Consider the following 19403-nt stretch of genomic DNA (forward strand, 5'->3'; position numbering starts at 1 on the left):
TCTTCTATCCGATTTGGTCGTTACCCTGGGAAAATACCTCAAACCATCGGTGATCAACGGGGTTAAGATTCCGGAAATTTACCTGTCATCATTCCAACATCAATGCTTAGAGAATTTTGCCTCGTTCAAAATACGAATAACGCAAAGGTTGGTGACAGATTTGTCGGATCCCGAGGAGGTCTGTGAAGTTATTGAAAAAGAACATCGCAGAGCTCACAGGGGTGCTAAGGAGGTGCGCCTACAAATTTTGGAGAAATTTTATTTCCCTCAGATGGCCAGCACGATCCGCAAGCAACTCTCGTCATGCGAGTGTTGTAAACTCTACAAGTACGAGAGACACCCCAATAAACCGCTCCTTCAACCGACACCTATCCCAAAATATCCGTGCGAGATCCTTCACATTGATATTTTTACCTTAGAAAAGAAAATCTACTTGAGCTGTATAGACAAGTTCACCAAATTTGCCAAACTCTTCCCATTAGAATCAAAATCTTCAATTCATCTACGAGAAAGACTAGTAGAGGTGCTTCACTATTTCACCGTCCCGAAGGTATTGGTCTCAGATAATGAGAGGGGCCTCCTGTGCCCGACGGTACTGAACTATTTGCGTACGCTGGGGATTGCACTCTACAATACTCCGACTCAGAAAAGCGAAGTCAATGGTCAAATCGAGAGGTTTCACTCCACCTTCCTTGAGATTTACCGATGCTTGAAAGGTGAACACCCTGACTTCAAGTTCAACGAATTGGTCGCTATAGCAGTGGACAGATACAACAATTCTGTTCACTCGGTGACTGAGAATAAGCCGGCGGACCTGTTCTTCGACCGCTCAGCCAGGATCAACTACCAGGGTCTGACAAACTTCAGGACAAAGGTCCTAGAGGATGTTAGAGGCTTAATAGAATATAGGCAGAAACTCACTAACGCGACCCACAATAAGACCCGTTCCGAACCCGTGTCTTACGATCAAGGATACAGGGTATTTGTCGCAAATAAACAAATTAAGACCAAAGATAAGCCGCGTTTCAGGGCTGAAGAGGTTGCTGAGGAACGTGACGGTTAAAACTAAGACAGGCAAAATTTTTCATAAGTCCGATTTGCGGAAATAAACAAGAATCATAGTAATAATAATAAAAAAAATATAAAAAAAACTATAAAAAAAGATAAAGATAAAAAAGCGCTGGACAGTACATGTGTGTTTCACAAACTTTCTTACACACACACACTTGTGCCCCTCCCTTACTACACGTAACCCTAAGCACACAATGAGGAATCAAACACCTACCCCAAAAAATTTAATACTGCAAGCTACATTTTTTAATTGCAAGCATCATCGTGGCCCAAATGGTGGGAGCTGCGGACATCTTCAAATATGAAGCTCCGGTTGTGCCGCTGCAGGAAGGCACAGTTTGGCGGGTCAACGGTCGATTCAAACTGGCACATATAATCGACTTGGCAAGGCTCGAGGCACTGGTTCAGGAGGTTCAGCGCGAGGCTAAGCTGCTAATGGATCCCAGGATTGAAGCGCTGGTAACACTACCTGGAAGAATCGCGGGAAGGCCTGTCAAGACTGATGGGAACGCGGCGCGGACGACGTTCACTGGACTGGATTGGGTCCGCGTGGAAGTGGATTGCGGGTTCTCCGGACGCATCGGATTGGGACGCCATACTTCGCGCACAGGAAAACGTCGTCAAAACAGCCGACCAGCAAGTAAGGATAAACGCTGGCCTGTTTGACGCCTCACACGAGTCCCTGAGACAACTGAACGAGGTAGCTGCGAGGGTCAATGCCATCGATGGAGATGTACACACGGCAACGACGCTACTGCACAAGGCCCTGATCATCGATAGTCAGGTCGGCGAGCTGACCCAAGCTTGCCAATTGGCTAAGACAGGAATTGTAAACTCCCGCTTACTTGACCACGGAGAGGTACAAACAATTTTGACAGAGGTCAGGAACTTGCCGTACCAGAACACAGTAGAAGCACTGGAATTTTCCCGCCCGTCTGTGCTAACAAATGGAACGGCGCTGCTGTACATTTTGTCTATGCCCAAGGTCGCCCCCAAGGACTACCGCCTTCTTCTTCTTCTTCCGACAACGCATGGAGGAAAACAAGTCATGGTCAAACATGACAAAGTCGCCGTAACCACCGAAGAGACCTACGCCGTAGTAGACGACTGCCTCTCCATGGGAAACACGACTGTTTGCCCGGAGAAGAGTCTTCTGAAGCTAGACGAGAACGGATGCATCCCCAAGCTGCTAAAGGGCGGCCAGGCTAAATGCGAACTTCTCAGGAGCAATGAGGAGCGCATAGAACTGGTCGAGGATGGGACAATGTTCCTGTCTAATTTCAACGGGACGATGGAGGTCGGATCCAGAACCCACCACTTGGCTGGAACTTACATAGTCCAGTTCGCAAATGAGACGATCAGTGTGGCCGGAAGAACTTACACGAGCTACTCCTCGACGCACTTTACAGTCATGCCGGCAGTACTCACTTCTATAACTGCCACGGGATACGCGCCTTCACTGCACTACGTCAACGCCTTTAATATGGAGAACCTGAAGAGACTCTCCGGTATGTCCGAGAAGGTCTCCTTCTCCTTCCTGGTGGAAGCATTGGTCGCCTTGGTTATCGGAGTGGCCCTATACACCGTATGGAGGAAGTTAACATCGACCAAGGGGATCCCAATCATAAAAGACGGCACATTGGACCTGGAGGTACAAGAAGCTAACAGGGCACCCAAGGCCCAATAATCTGCGGGACGCAGATCTTGAGGGGGGAGGAGTTATCAACCATCTTCCCTTCCCCTTTGCCTTACCCCCTCCCACCAGCCTGCCTAACACGCGCTTCCTCCTCTTACGCCACTTGACGGTCACCCAACTCCGCTATGCCCACTTCAAAACGCTGACTTCGCCCCCTACCTCACCCAGCAACGCAACAGTGTATTCAATGACCCGCCGGTTGCGATGCGCTGCGTCGGCAGGCGACACAGCTACAAGACCGCTACGCCAGGCGACACAGCTATAAGACCGCTACGCCGGCCAGCGATACTTCTTGTTGTTGGCCGTGATCGCGCCGCCGAAAAACTGCTGCATCTGCAATTGTTGTTGCAGAGCGGCAGAACCGCCGGACGTTGGGTAAGCGACCGCCGACTTGGCATGGATCAAATTACGGCCGCTTACCCAAGTGCTTTACGGAGTCGCCCCTCACCCCGCACCGGCCACAAATACTTCCCACGACTCTGGAGCCACGGCTCTAGTGCTAACCAGGCCCGGCGACAGAAGTTAGTCTTTGATTGACACCAGAACGGAGCCGACCGCAATCCTGCTTTTATTCAAATCGAATCTTCTCGCCTGAATTATTTCAATAAATAGAATTATAACGTTTAATCATCTGACTCGTCTATTTACTGAGGACCTCCACTTCCATCATCATAGAATGACAACGATTTGGGTTACTCTCACTAGGTGAGCTATTCAGTGACAAGAGGTTGTCACCCCCCCTGCAACTATGAGTTGCATAACTATGATAAATAAAAGGTTAGAAAGGTTCGTTAGGAAAAATGGCACATATTGATAATATTATGTTTGTTCAAAAACCGAGATTCTCTCTGTTCACACTATAAACTTGTGCGTACATTTAATGAGTTCAATTCGGGTGTACGGCCAGTAGTTGTCTCTCATTTATGCGTTGCCTCCGGATAGAAATGACCATTATAATTATGATAATCGTTGTCGACCCTAGAGCCTAGTTTTCGCTTGCCGTGTGGAAAATCAAGTCATCAATGTGTACTTTGATATTTTTCAGAGTCTTGATGCCAGGCCCGGCGACGGGGGGTGGGGACGGGGTGTTTCCCCCCGGGCCCGGACTTCTGAGGGGGGCCCGGATTTTTGGCGGAAAATTTAGATTTTTGAAATTCTCGATAAGTTGTCGTTGCGATAATAATATTGATGTCAATAACATCAATAACATTCCTTCTTCCCTTCACAACTTGTCGGATACGCGGTGGTCTGCAAAAGTTGACGCCGTTAAACCTTTTGCAAAACATCTGTCTGGAATACAAGAAGCACTTCACGAACTAAAGGAGCTCAATTTGACAGCAGAGACTCTCCGGGACATCAACGGTATTCAAAAATACATGAATTCATTCGAATGTATCCTAATGTCGTCGATTTGGTTCAAAATGTTGAGTGCAATCAATGAGAGAAACGTTGTCCTTCAAACAAGAGGAGCTACTATAAACGTCGAAGTTGACAATCTGAAGGCTCTTCTTTCAGATTTGCAGTTTATAAGAAATCGATGGGATCAAATTCTGAGTGAATGTAAACTTGTTGCAACGGGATGGAACATTCCTGAAACATTGCCAACAGTTCGCAACAGGAAACGTGCCAAAGTATTTCCCGATGACGCAAGTTCAGAAGCCGACAACATTTCTGAAGAAGAAAAATTCAGGACCAGCACTTTCCTCAGCATCATCGATTCGGTCATTGCAGGAACGATGAAAAGATTCGAAGCTGTAAAAAATGTAAACGAAGTGTTTTCTTTTTTATGGAAATTCACCACGTTGGATGAAGATACTCTCCAAACATCTGCCGGAGAATTCACCAAGAAGTACAAAGCTGATGTTTCCGAAGAGTTGAAAGATGAAATCGTCCACCTCAGACCTATATATGAGGCTAATTTTGAGAAGAACCTTCCTCCATTTGGATTGCTCAACGCTCTGTACTCAAAAAACCTTCAGAATCTTTTTCCAAATGTCTGCGTTGCTTTGAGAATTTTTTGTACTCTCCCTGTCAGTGTCGCTAGTGGAGAACGCTCTTTCAGTATTTTATAGCGAGTTAAAAACTTCCACAGATCTTGTTCTTTCCAAAAGCGTTTAACTGGTCTGGCGATTTTATGTTTGGAGTCCGAGCTAGCAGGGCAGTTGGATTTCAGCGTGATAATCGATTCTTTTGCTTTTGCAAAAGCGCGGAAAGCGAATTTCATCGATGCTTAACTTTCTTCAGTTAATAAACTTTTACTTTACATAACAGAATTCTTATTTTTCACGTATTGCATTACACAGAACGTATCTAATGTGTAGATATGTATCTACAAAATAACAAAATACAAAATTATTTTTTTATGTTGAAAAATGTTTAAGGGGGCCCGCGAGTTGTATCCCCGGGCCCGTATTTCCTGTCGCCGGGCCTGCTTTATGCGCATTTGAAGATTTTGCAGTTCATTAGTGTTGTTGACAATCAAGTGCTTCAGCGGGACCACGTTCCATGTCTCCTTGTCATCTATAATTCGTAAATTGGGGAAGATAGACATTTCAGACGCTGTCGAAATTACTTTTTGAGGAGTAATTATTGTTGTATCCCCTAATATTGCTGTGCATCCTGCAAGTAGTTGTATAATGCCTTGATTGGGCAGTCTTATAACTTGATGCTGTTCGTTGCATCTTATATTAGCTGTTGTATTCCGAAAAAGTCTAAATAGCCAACGATTGGATCCACTTATCTCTTTGATGAACGAATTGCCTTAAAATTCCATCATTTCGCATGAGTGTGCCTTGCTTGGTTTCAATGGAGATATTTCGCAAGAGTGATCACCCGCGTTTTTCCATGCCCAATTACTTTCGCAAAGCCATGTTGTCGAAACCTCTTGTCTGCATTGGTTAATTTCCATTTCAGACATTAGGTGATATGCGTTTATGTCTGTATTGAACGCAAAAAATTTAGAATTCAATTTCGGAATAAGCTTTGTTCCGTTTGTCCACAGTGGTATTGGGATTACTTCAATGAGATCCGTTTCCTGATTGTTGTATATCGGTCATTTTGCTTCAATGAATAGGACATTATCCTTTAACATAGCTTGTGCCTTCATAAGTTTATAGATCAGTGGTAATTGTATAACTGATTTTCCACCCGGTAGCATTTGTTTTCGTCCTAATTTTTGCTTAACTTTTTCGAGCTCCTCCAGCATTTTGTTAGGCGCAATTAGTGTAGGATGAATTCTTCCTTCACTAATGTCCGTTATCATTAAGATCGCTGTTGCTTGTAGGCTTTCTGCCTCTTCAATCCAGTTTCGCACTTGATTTGATAACATAAGGAATTTAATTGACTCCTTATATACCATAAAGTGCTCCTTCATGGTTTCTGCAATGATAATGACTTGTTGGGTCAGCTTTTCCAAATTCCGGTTTGCTTCTATCGTAGTTGCTCTTACTAATTCTTCCGTGGCATTGATGACCGAGGTCTGATTGTCAACATATTCCATTAAATGTTTTTCGTTTTTTATGATCGTTTGCATATTTTCCGGTATTCTATTTGCATTTCCGATATCAAAGAACAGTATAAACCTTTTCTTTCGGTTGGTACGGTGTCGTAGTATTTTGTATTTTTCTTTTATGTTGTCAATTTTTGTCCGTATTGTCGTGCCGAAGAAATCGCAGTAGTCCTTGAAGTCTCTAATTTTTTTGCAAGCCAAGCGGGATTTTTCCAGGAAGTCCTCTGATTGTTTTATGACATCAAAATAGGCTTGCATGTCATAATAAAACAATAATTGCCAACTGGATGTAGCGATTTCAATTTTACCAATTTTGTTCACCATAACTGCAGCTTTTGCGTCGATGTCGTAAATTTTCCCAAGTTCTTAGGGAATTTCTTCCGAATTTTCTGTCGCAGTTGTAGCTTGCAACATCAATAAACAGCAAATTACAGTAGCTATGCTTCCAGTGCCATTCCTTTTGCCTTTTGGAACCTAAGCTTCTTGTCCTTGCGTAGCTGCATTGACTCCGTTATAGATGGCGTTGCAGCTCCAGCTGGTTTCGCTTCGCTAACAGGAAGTTGACAGATCTTGTTTAGCGATCTTTTTACTTCCCCATCGCTTGTTTTAACCGTGACTACCCGGACTTTATCATCTTGTCCTTTAGTCGTACTAATGATTCTTCCCATTGGCCATCTTGCAGGGTGAGTGTTCTCATGTTTTATAAGAACCAGCTGTCCCTCCTTCAGATTTGGCTTTACTTGGCGCCATTTGGTTCGCTGTTGCAATGACACCAGATACTCCTCTTTCCATTACTTCCAAAAATCACCTCTGATGCGTTGAATAAGCTTCCATCTATCCAAAGAGCTGATTGTCTTACTTTCGTCAAAATGTTCAGGAGCTCCAATTAGAGGTCTTCCCACCAGAAAATGACCCGGCGTTAATATGTCCTCACTCAGTTTAGCACTGCTTCGATTTGACATAGCAGCGATGCAAATTTTTCATATGTAAAGCTGTTTTCACCAATAACTCGTTTAAAGTGATGCTTCACTGATTTTACATCTCCCATGTGGGGGCTTCCCGGGGGAATAAAGTGCCACTTGATGCCTTCTTTTTCTAGTTGCATAAGCCTTGCCATTGCCTGTTTGCGAGAGTCCCCCAGCTTTGCCTCTTGGTGGAATGGAATTGAAACCACAAATCTGCCTTCCTCGTTGATGACAGTTGTTTCTTGGAATTTTCTTTCGCATTCTGTATTGTCTGTAATCGTCTCATCGGCTTCATCTTCCAATTCCTAAAAGCGTTCCAGGTCCTTTAGATTTATTGTTGTAGTGGCACTTATAATTTTTTGCTTTGCTGCTCGAGTTTTATTTCCGGGCACAATCCATCCAAATCTGGTTTTTTGTCCCAAGATTCCATTCACGGTTTTTATTTTCTCCATCATAATCAGGGGAAATAGATCCACACCTTTCACCACGTCAATTCTGCTTGGCTCGTTGAATCGTGGATCTGCTAGCCTGTAGCCCTTCCACTCTTTGTTGATATCAATATCAACCTTTTGGTGGGAAGCACTCTATGGAGTGTTGGTAAAACCAATGCTTCCGTTAATGTTTTGAAGCTGTTGGAATTTTTGGTTTGATCGTCAGGTAGACACTATTTTTTGATAATTGAGTAGTCTGGGAGATACCTTCGACCTCTATAGTACTCCTTACTCCTGGAATCCTTAATATTTGTGCTGCTTCTTCTGAAATCAGCGTCTTCTGGGATCCACCGTCAATAAGCGCCCTCAACTCGTTGTAACCTCCAGCTTTGTTTTTCACTAAAACAACAGCTGTAGCCAATAGTGTCTCTTGGCCTTGCTTAAGGCTATTGCTGTTGATACTGCGTTTTGTGTCTTCATGGAGAAGGCTGTTGTGTCCTTTGGAGCATCGATTGCATGTAATTTCCTTTCTGCAGTCGATAGCATTATGCTTTCCAAAGCATCTAAAGCACATGCTGTTCTTTTGAACGAATTCTTTTCTTTTTTTGATTGATTGTGCTCTGAATTTGAGACACTATAACATATCGTGCCCATCATTAGAGCAAAAGGCACACGATCTAACTTGCACTTTTCTTGTAGCAAGCTGAGCGGTATTTTTGGTAATGCTATTTACTGAGTTGTATTGTTGCTCAATAAATTCCAGTACATCTTGTAAGGACTGTATAGCTCTTGCCTTTTTTACATGCTGTTCATACAGCTGCAAGGCTTCTGGCGAAAATTTCCGCTAAAATTACGTCAGCAGAGCTTCCTATTTTTGCTTTTTGCTTTATGATGAATATGCTCTCGGTCGCAGTATCCAAAAACTTCCCTAAATTTTTCTCATCATGGGGCAGCAAGCACTCCAGTTCCATTAATTTGTTGAAGTGTTGGGAGAATATTTGTCTGCTATTCTCATAGCGTTTCCACGCTGCTGCATTGCTAGCCGCTGATCATGTTATCAAATGGCTAACCACCATTTGAGCTTCTCCTTTTAAGCAGGCTCTTAAATATCCCAGCTTCCTTGTGTTGCTGAGATCCTTCCTGCTGTCTATTTGCTCAGAGAACAGCTCGTAAAATGTTGGCCATTCCCTCGTATTTCCATTGAACGTTGGAAGGTCCACTTTTGGGAGTTCTGGCACGTCGTAGCTGGAACTTTTGAACTGTTCCAACTTCCTCTGAAGTACCATCTCTAGTGCGGCAACATCAGATTGCAGAATGTCTGCCCGTCACGTTGGACCAATGACTTTTCATCATTGCCAGCTGCTTGACTATTTCAATCTCACTTGAACTATCCAGGGTTTCGTAGATTAGGCTTATCTGTTGCCTCACCCTGTCCGCTCTTCTGTCCACCAGTTGAACCAGATTATTAACTGGACTGGAGCTCCGAGCTGATGCGGTATCAGATAATTTTGATCCACTTGGTATATTTATCTCTTCAAATGTTTCTACCTTTTATTGCGACTCCTTGTAGGCCTTGACAGCATCCATAGTTTTAATAAATATTTTATCATTAAAATATTGATGATCGCCAACTCCCAATTTTACCAGCGCATTGTTGTTAGTAGTAAATTGGACTACCAATGCTTCTATTGCTGGTATAGATGCCTTGTCCTTGATGGCTTGCAGAATTTTGTTCTGCAGCTCTCCTTGGTCTTGCATCAATTTCACAGATCTTTTCGACAACATATTGGCGTGGTCTTTATTCTGTGTTTCTTACCACTGGTGGGGAAAACAACAGAATCACTCGAATAACCTTGCTCTTTTTACTTCAAAGCGCTGGTTTTTCTTTCTTCTGTGTTTCTTACCACTGGTGCGGGAAAACAACAGAATTTCTCGAAGGACCAAAATGTTCACACTATAAACTTGTGCGTACATTTAATAACTTCAATTCGGGTGTTTGAATCTAACTGACACGCTACTGCGAGGGCATCGCCTTTTATTCATTCCTACATAGGTTCTTATCATCTAATTATATAATGCAGCGCTTGTAAGACGCTGCAGTCTGCGTTGGTCAATGCAGCTGAGATTTATCTTAAATCTTTGTTTGTGGCCTATTACCGCGGTAATCACCTCCCGCGTGATCATATCTCTTGACACTTCGGCAATAGACCACTGCAATCGTACTTATCTGTAGTTGCCACTTATGCTGTCCCGTGACATGTTTATTGCAGCCCTTAAATAGAATATATTTATAGTTTGTCTACTTATCATGTCTAAACACATGTTTAGACACTCTCTTTATAAAGAGTGCGCATCGATTTCTATTTTCACAGTGTCAACAGAGACATCCCATATTTTCTGCCAAAAAGTCGTTGCACCGATCTATTACGTCATCGGCTGGCTGTCACTGACGTCATAGAACGTGATACTCCTGGAAATCTTACATTCTTAAAAACTTGTAATGTAATGGAGTTATGGGCAGTCTTTGGGCGTTAGAGTGGGCGTGGCAACATGAATCGACAAACTTGCGCTGCGTCTATGTCCCTGTCTCAAATTTCTAGCTTTAATGGTTCCTGAGATCTCGACGTTCATACGGACAGACATACGGACGGACAGACGGACATAGCCAGATCGACTCGGCTATTGATCCTGATGAAGAATGTATATACTTTATATGGTCGGAAACGCTTCTTTCTGCCTGTTACATACTTTTCATCTAGTATACCCTTTTACTCTACAAGTAACGGGTATAGAACAAAGCTGAACTCCTTCAGTTAGTACGGTTAATATATTTGGTAAAAAAAAACTCGACATCTCTTATATTTCTCAGACAGAGAAACACTCATTCAGAGAATATGTGATGTGGTGAGGAATGACGTACTCAACGCAATTTTATGTGAACTACCAATATTGGCATTTATTCAGCATAAATTAATAGATACGTTCCCGACAAACACTTTTCGTTATACAGATCTCAGGGTAGCTGACATCTTGGACAAAAATTAGCAAAAAGGATTTGTTATCACAAAACACAATAGGACTCATAGAGCCGCTCGCTTTTAGGCAGGGCACAATACTTTACCACCTTGGATTTAAGATCTGGTTTTCGTCAGATGATACTCGCTGAAAAAGATAGAGAGAAAACTGCTTTCTCAGTAGAAAACGAGAAGTATGAGTTTTGCAGACTTTCTTTTGGGTTGAAAAATGCACCCAGTATTTTTCAAAGAGCCATGGACGATGTGCTCGGGTGCTCGGGATGTGCTCGACGACGTAATTATCTTTTCAGAAAACAAAAGTGTTCATGTCAAACACAAACCATGGGTCTTGGATAGATTGCACGGAGCCAATATGAGGTTTTCGCGCGAAAAGGAAAGCGTCGAGAATTTAGGTTTTATTGTTTCCCGCAGTGGCATAAGAGCATGACCCAAGAAAGTATATGCAATTCGTAACTACAAACAGCCAAAAACACTAATTAATGTTAGATCATTTTTGGACTTAGCAAGCTATTAAAGGTGTTTTATTTAAGACTGCATCTATAGCAAGACTTATAAACGACATCCTAAAGGGCGAAAATGGCAAGGTTAGCGCTGAGCAATTCAAAAAGATACCAGTAAATTTTGACGAAAGTCAACGCCAGGCATGCGAAAAAAGAGGTTCTTACTTCTGAAAATGTGATGTTGCAATACCCAGATTACAAAAAGGCCTTTGATTTGACATTATAAGAGGACGCACAGTCTGACCAAAGACATTATAATAACAAGATGCGTAACGGCCTTACTCTGGTTTTGCACTATGCAGCCACTTTTTTGGTGACGACCAAAATTGCTCTCTTTTTGCTCGCCTAAAATTGAGAATAGAGAATTTTCTTGCTTGTGTGAGTAAAAACAATAAAGGAGATAGTGTGTATGTGTGTGTGCTTGTGCTAGAAGACGATTTTCTGGCCAAAATCAATTTTGATTTAAGAAACGAATTTGATTAATGTTTTAGTCAATTTCGAAATGATCTAATTAAATATTATTTAAAAATTTATGCCGAAAGAAGTTTTTTTATTGAATTTGTTAAAATTGCCGCTCGAATTAGCTACCGTTTAAATATTTATATTTATGTTGATAATTAATAATATGTAATAATCGGTACTAATACTTTCGTGCTTTACTAATGCCACAAAAATACTTCAATTGAATATGTTTTCGGTTATATAGCGAAAATGTCAAACAATCTAGGAGCGCCTCCGTATAGTCAGCTTTAAGCTAACGGATTCAGAGAAATTAAAAAGTACAACAAAAAAGTTGGCGTGCTTTTTTTCCCACCCAAAATTGCGCTCTTTTTAAAAACATCAAAATAAAATAAAACAAAATAATTTAACTGAATTTTATTTGCATTTTAAATACTGAAAATGGGTAATTTTCATACTAGTAATTTTAATCTTTATGCTTAATCTCAACTTTCTAGCTTTTGTAGTTCCTGAGATCTCGACGTTTATACGGACGGACGGACAGACAGACATGGCCAGATCTACTCTGCTATTAATCCCGATCAAGAATATACATATATACTTTATATGGTCGGAAACGCATCCTTCTGCCTGTTACATACTTTTCAACGAATCTAGTATACCCTTTTACTCTACATTTTGTGGAAAACAACATCATAGGCGACTGCGGTAACCAGATAGTACCGATTGGAAATTGCAGCGCTACCCTCACAGCAGCATTCTGCAAGAAATTGTACTCAGGAGGCACCGCACACACTATACTACTCGCCCGAGCCACCTTGAGCCCTTAACGGTCATCGATAACGGCGTTCATGATCATCAATGATGAAATAGCTACAATCAACGAACAACTGGTAAAAGGAACATTTCTCATTACATTCGACGAGGAAAATGAAGGTGAACGACTTGTTGTTTTGAAACCTAAAGAGCTTCGTAAAAAAATCTCCAGCGCCAGCTACATTAATATAGCTACAGTTAATATTAAACCTGCCGTACTCGCAAAAGCTTAATATGGAAAACCTCCGTTATATGGGCAGATTGGAAGAAGAACTTGTAAAACGGCCTTTTCTATCTGTAGTGGCCGCTATCGTCTCTTTACTCATCTGGTATACTGCCATCAAGCTTTACCAGAAACACCAGAGGGTTCGACGCCAACGCGATCTGCAAACCGTCTGTCTGCCGGTTTTAGGAAGTCCGAGGACATGGAGGCACTTAAGTAGAGGAGAAGTTAACACGATTGCCCAGCAACATAGAAGTTGCAAAGCTGATCACGCGTAATCAGCGGGCCACGCGTGTTATCCCACAACGTTACCAGCGACCCAGCGGATGTTACCCAACAACGTTCCCAGCGACTAAGCGACAACGTTGCAGTTCTTGCCACGCCTGTTATAATAATAATCTACTGAGAAATTGTTAATTTATATAGGGGTGGTATAGATTTGAATTTTTTTTTTAAGATTTTTAAGAACAGTTAAAAATAAATCATATATTCGTATTTCATGAATTTAAGTGTTTTTATGCGGTATAGATGAGTATTAAATGAAGTATATATTTAGGATTTATTTATATATATTAAAATATAAACAAAGAATACGTCATTTTATTTAAAAAAATATTAAAGTACAGGAATTGCATACCTGGAAGCAAGAATAGTATTAGCTTGCGTATCCATAATTACGTGACAAAAATAATATGATCGAAAAATTCGATGTTGAAAAATAACAAAAGAAAAAATAATCACATGCCACACTAAAGTATTCCTAAAAATTAGATTGCTTGGGCCATAGCAGTACTTCAGATTTTTCTTTGTTATCTCATTAATTTCAGATATTTTGTTGTCATTAACGTTTTCACACGGTGCCGTTTGATGCATGACATTAAAAACAATACTTAATATGGATTTTTTTTCAATTACTATTGTACCTTCAAGAACAATAATAGCAACTTTAACCATAATATTTAAAATATTAAAAGCAATTAGACAGTTCCAACGGCAAATAATAAAGTGAATATTTTGCAGGTATATTTCGGAGCCCTGCAATAAAAAGATCAAAGCAAATATAATGTAGCCTAAAGAAAGAATGTCCGTACTACAAACGCCGCCGAGAAATACAATAGCGAGAGTTATCCAAAAGAAACTGAAAAATATTGCAGTTTTAAAAACATCCGCATAGTTACGTACGTATGAACAAAAGTCGTGAGTTGGGTTTTCAAAATACACATGACCCAACTTTGCTATATTGCTTACAACGTTAGTATTAACGCCACCTCGGTAAGATAAATCATTTATATGCCTCATCTCTACCCTAAACGATTTTCGCTGCCGTGAAATTAGCAAGAGAACTATATAGTCAAACATAATATTTGACCTATTTTTATAGTTTTTAGAATCCGATGTGTCCCAAAGCGACTTATACGAATATACTTTTAATGATACTGACCAATTAATATATTTTTAGTATACACCATAATTTAATACCTACCTTTGCAAAGGTTGGGAGGAAACGTTAGGAGGTACACATATTGAACAAAAATAGATAAAACAAAATAAATCTGTAAAATTTCCCAAATACGTGCACAACGAAACCGACTAAGGCTCAATAAAAGAACTAGCCATATTAAATAAGTCAAGGCAAGAAGATCTCGCCTGTGAGCAATTGTTGACACCAATCCAATCAAAGTAATTTCGAAACCAAATTTAAAAAAGCCATAATTAAGTACATATTTTAACAACCCTGGAAAATCGCGCTCCGCATCCTGTCTTGTTATATCTGGAAATAAGAGTTTCCTGTCCTTTTGTTCATTAATCGAGTACCTTATTAAATGGTTCCGAAGCTTTACAACTGCATGCAAGGACGTCAGAATCATGTAAATAATATACGGTGATATATAGCGCAGGTGAACACCAAACACTGTTCCAGTTTTTCGCAAGCCCATCCAATCTGCAAAGTTGAATGTGACGTTTCTCTAAAAACGAGTTTTATTTTTTTTAAGTTTCAAGATTTCACATTATATTTAATTACGCAGTTAAAATTGTAATTGCTTTGATCCATGTACTTAATTTGATAGATCATTTTCATAAGCACCAACAATGAAATCCAAAATGTTACAGTTCTAAAAATAATACGCCTAAGAAAACGATTACCACAAATGCCCAACAAAGACAAAATCATCAGAAATACATTTAAAAAACAAACTTCGGAAATTGCAGAATAAAAAGAAGCCACGGTAACTGTCTTTATCATATGCATTTCCAAAAATTTCCAAACCACTAGCTTCCCTGGACTAAACAATTGGCGTCCCTTTGCACGTACATTTTCATAGCCGGCATTGAAGAATACTTTCCATGACTGTCTGTGTATATCCAGCGTTTTTTGTGAAGCGAGAGTCTCTGCATTAAATGCCAAATGGGAATTTTGACTTTCAGTAGATCTTGGACGACGCACAGACTCCACAAAGCGTCGGTGAAAGTAATGGAGCTGAACTACAGTAAAAATAACTGTCAGTGTTGGTATAAGAAGATGTAAAAACAGTTCCTTTGTCTGGTAACGTCTTAAGCCTATATCGCATTGCCTAGAAAATATTTAAGTTGATATTAACTAACTTATAGATGTAATAAAATAAAAAAGAAGCGACAAGTCTTATAATGATATTCGGAATTACTGCACTACTGCTACCTTATTTAGTATGAATTTTGATAAGAATATATATAATTAATGGGATCCGCCTATCCGTCTGCCTGTCCGTATCATACGTATGATCGCTGTGATCTCGGAAACTCGTGATTGTGATAAGGCATGCAGATTCTTTTGATGTCTACGCTGTGCAAGTTGGTTTTAGATCGTCTTTTACCCTCATTCTAATGCCCACAAAACTGTCACGCATACTCTTTTGCTTTGATCTGGACATGTCCGTCTGAAAAAACCATAAATGCTAGAAAGTTATGATTAAACATGCAGAATCCAGAGACATAGACGCAAGTTTGTCGACCCATGTTGCCACGCTCACACTTTTGAAAAAGTTTTGATATTCCTTTATTTTTTATTAGTATTGTACATTTCTATCGATTTGCAAAAAAACTTTTTCCGACACTCACTTTAACGCCCACAAACCGCCCAAAGCTGGCACGCTCACACTTTTGGATAATGTATTGTTATTTATACCCGTTACTCGTAGAGTAAAAGGGTATACTAGATTCGTTGAAAAGTACGTAACAGGAAGAAGGAAGCGTTTGCGAACATATAAAGTATATATATTTTGATCAGGATCAATAGCCGAGTCGATTTGGCTATGTCCGTCTGTCGGTCTTTCTGTCCGTCCGTATGAACGTCGAAATCTCAGGAACTATAAAAGTCAGAAAGTTGAAATTAAGCATGCAGACTCCAGAAACATAGACGCAGTGCAAGTTTGTTGACCCATGTTGCCACGCCCACTCTAACGCCCACAAACTGCCACGCCAACTCTAACTGAAAAATGTGTTGAAATTTCTCCTTCGCACTTCCTCTAGATGAGTAACGGGTATCAGATAGTCGGGGAACTTGACTATAGCGTTCTCTCTTTTTTTACCCGTTACCCGTACCCTACAAGCCGCCAAAAACTGTCAGTGTTAAAGACTCTCCTTCTCACTTCCACTAGCTGAGTAACGGGTACCAGATAGTCGGGGAACTCTTGTTTTTTTATATCGTTGCGGTATGTGGCCGCATAGTATAAGATAATATATGTGGATTATCCGATGCTGAAGATTCGTAGGTAGAGCTTTAATCATATTATATTTAATTCTATCGAAGCATGGAGTTTTTCCTTTCAGTGTGTTTAGAGCAGAGGAGAATTAAAAAAAGATGATGTCAAGCTCTATTGGGATAGCTCTTTTGTCGGGTGTCTGTCGTGAGTTGTCTTAAATTATTTTAATGAGATGACAAATTTTCGCAGAACAAGTCCGCTATGTTTGGTTAATGGGTAGTTAGGATTGTGTGCGTAATTTAGACAATGAATTCCCTTGGTAGAATCTAGCCACTATGATGCCGATTGATGCATTCGCGAGGCTCTCGGCTTCTTGAACGGTTTTTGCCACGATTACCACGGCAGCGAAGTTAATCACCTTGGTTCTCCCTGGTAGTGGCAACCGTAGAACCCCATCGTACATTGCGTTCCACAGCTGCGGCCCGAGTACCGAGCCTTGGGAGACCCCGCAGGTTACCCTGTGCTCAAGTGTGCCTTCGTCTGTATCGTACACTCTGTCGCCGAAGTAGGACTTGACTATGCCCACCAGAGCGTCCGGCACCCCTAGGAGCTGTAAGGCTCTTATGGTGACGCCCCATCTCGCCGAGTTAAATGCATTTCTAATGTCCAGGGTCACCACCAAGCAGTACTTCTAGCTGCCTCCGTGCCATCTTGTGCGTTCAATTGCCTTCGAGGCGATCTCCTTGACAGTTGCTATAGCATCCACGGTCGATGTCGTCTTCCTAGAGCCAAACTGCACTTCCGAGAGGTCCCCTGCAGCGGAGATGGCTTCGTGCAGTCTGAGGCTGATACAGCGCTCCAGAGCCTTGCCCATGTGGTCGATCAGGCATATCGGTCTGTATGAGGATGGGTTCTCGGGAGGCTTGTTAGGCTTAGGGAGCAGTACCAGCTTCGGTCTCTTCCAGCTCTCTGGGAAGAAACCTTCCGTGAGGCACTGGTTGAAGACTGTAGCGAATGCTTCCGGGTGCTCGTTCATTCCTAGCTTTACGGCATGTCCTTTGCGACCTTACGAATTTCATCCGGTCGAAGCGCTATCTGCGAAAAGTCTCCTGTGCCGCGTGCGGAGGTTGCGGAGGTTGCGGATCCGAGGGCACTATTGGAAACAGATGTTCCACGATCGCTGTCATCGTGACCGCGTTGCCTGTTGGCTTAATTTTTTTACCACTATTTTATAAGCTGATGCCCTGGGGTCCTGATCGGCTAAATCGCATAGCTCCTCTTCGACTGCTTAATGAGTCTGTCCGACCCTGCTCCAGCTCGACTTAAGGTGTGCTCCGTCCCCGTGTTCGGGAGAGCTACGTCCATAGACGCGAAGGCTTCCTGAAGGGTTCGCCCTCTTGCGTTCGTGTGGACTGAGCCCCACTCTGCCCAGGCGTTGAAGTCCCCAGCGATGACCACGTTCCGCTCGCCTCGTGCGTCGTTAGCCAGTCATAGACTGCCGAAAATTCCTGAAGGGAAAGGCTTGGTGGTAGATAGCAGCTGTACAGGTACAGGTCGCCAACCAGCCCCCTTACAAAGAATAAGCCAATGCGCAGGTTTCTTGGTCGGCTGGTCCCATTGGTCAGGATCGCGGCGCTTCTTGTATCGTCTAGTAGGTAGTCTGCCCCGGGGGTTTTCTTGTACGGCTCGCTAATTAGCGCTACGTCAGCTTGGACTTCGCGCATGGTTTGGCTCAACAGGTGGTGCGCCGCTTCGCAGTGATTGAGGTTTATCTGAACGATCTTCATTTCCTTGCTGGCTTGGTTCTCATAGGACATCTGCTGCCCGAAATGTGCTTAGTGTCGGCTCTCCTGGCACTCGTGCATAAGAAGCATTTGGCCTCTTGAGTGCAGCTAGCGATCTTGTGCCCGGTTTGCCCGTACTTGAGACAGCAGTCGGTGCGATTTGCAGGGCTCTTGCAACGCGCCGCAATGTGGCCGAGCTCAAGGTACTTAAAGCACCTAGGTCTGGAGTCGCTCTTCTTGACTCTACAGACCGTCCATCCCACCTTCAGCTTTCCCTTGGCAAGGACCGCTTGTGCCTCGCTGCACGGCAGGCCTACTACTGCCGTTTGGGTATCCCTGAAGGAAGGTCGGCGGCTTTTCAGCTTTATCGAGCTTGCCTCAACTTGGAACTGGTCCACCAGCGCCCTTGACAAGTCCTCTTTAGCGAGTGGGTCCAAGTCGCAGATCGAGAGGAATTGTAACCTCGAGTCTTTCGTCCGTGCTCGCACAGATGCGACTCCATCCAGCACCGCCTCCAGATCGCTCTTCATCAGCTTAGCTCGAGCTGGAGGTTGCCGCTAGCTGTGCAGCGGACCTTGAGCACAGTCCTCCCCAGCTCCTGCAGTTGACCGTCGCTTCGCCTGGTGACCAAAGCCAAGACCTCGATGTAGGTTTTTCCTTTCGCTTCGACTATAACAGCGTCGGGTCTCCGCGATAGGCGTGCCTTCTTCCTTGTCTCCGCCTTCGTCCACGTGTCCGACTCTTCACGGCTTGGGACTCCCGCTGGCTGAGCCGTGATTTGCTCCGCTGTTTTCGCCTGCCGTCTTGGGGGGCTCGCTCTCTTCTCCCCCTTTGTCGTTTGGTCCGTTTGCGCGAAACTGTCCCTTTTTCGGCTGGGGAAGGTCTGCTGCGACTTGTTCTCGGTTTTTACTCTTTTGTCCCCACACTTGGAACACCCTGGGAGGGCGTGGCACTTTTCGTCCTCCATCTCCAGCTCCCTGCTGGCGTCTTCTTGGAAGGCCTTCATTCTGGCGAACATCGCTTTCATCTTCACGTTTATGTGCCTGACCTGCTTGACGTTGGTCAGGTTTATGAGCTGATCCAGGACCAGTCCAATTTCCGACAGCTTATCGGCGCAGCGGATTTGCCCATCCGCCTTCGTCCTCTTTGGAGGTGTTCTGGGGCTCGAGCCGGAGGGACTGCTTAGGGTAAGCTCGTAGGTGTTTCTTCGTGTGTGTGGACTTCGTTTTCTTTTA

The 19403-nt window shown here is 42.8% G+C and overlaps 1 protein-coding gene across 1 annotated transcript in view; it reads right to left on the reverse strand.

The window, feature by feature from the left end:
• Positions 1–19403, reverse strand: part of LOC122621349 (piezo-type mechanosensitive ion channel component) — an 831372-nt gene that overhangs the window by 550275 nt on the left and 261694 nt on the right. The window contains exons 6-8 of the mRNA XM_043799189.1: positions 14728–15277; positions 14188–14671; positions 13342–14128 (exon numbers count right to left, since the gene is read on the reverse strand). Of these exons, the coding sequence (XP_043655124.1) occupies positions 13342–14128; positions 14188–14671; positions 14728–15277 (1821 nt within the window). The remainder of the gene's footprint in view (positions 1–13341; positions 14129–14187; positions 14672–14727; positions 15278–19403) is intronic.

Source organism: Drosophila teissieri, chromosome 3R, assembly GCF_016746235.2.
Source record: "Drosophila teissieri strain GT53w chromosome 3R, Prin_Dtei_1.1, whole genome shotgun sequence".
Classification (NCBI taxonomy): Eukaryota; Metazoa; Arthropoda; class Insecta; order Diptera; family Drosophilidae; genus Drosophila; species Drosophila teissieri.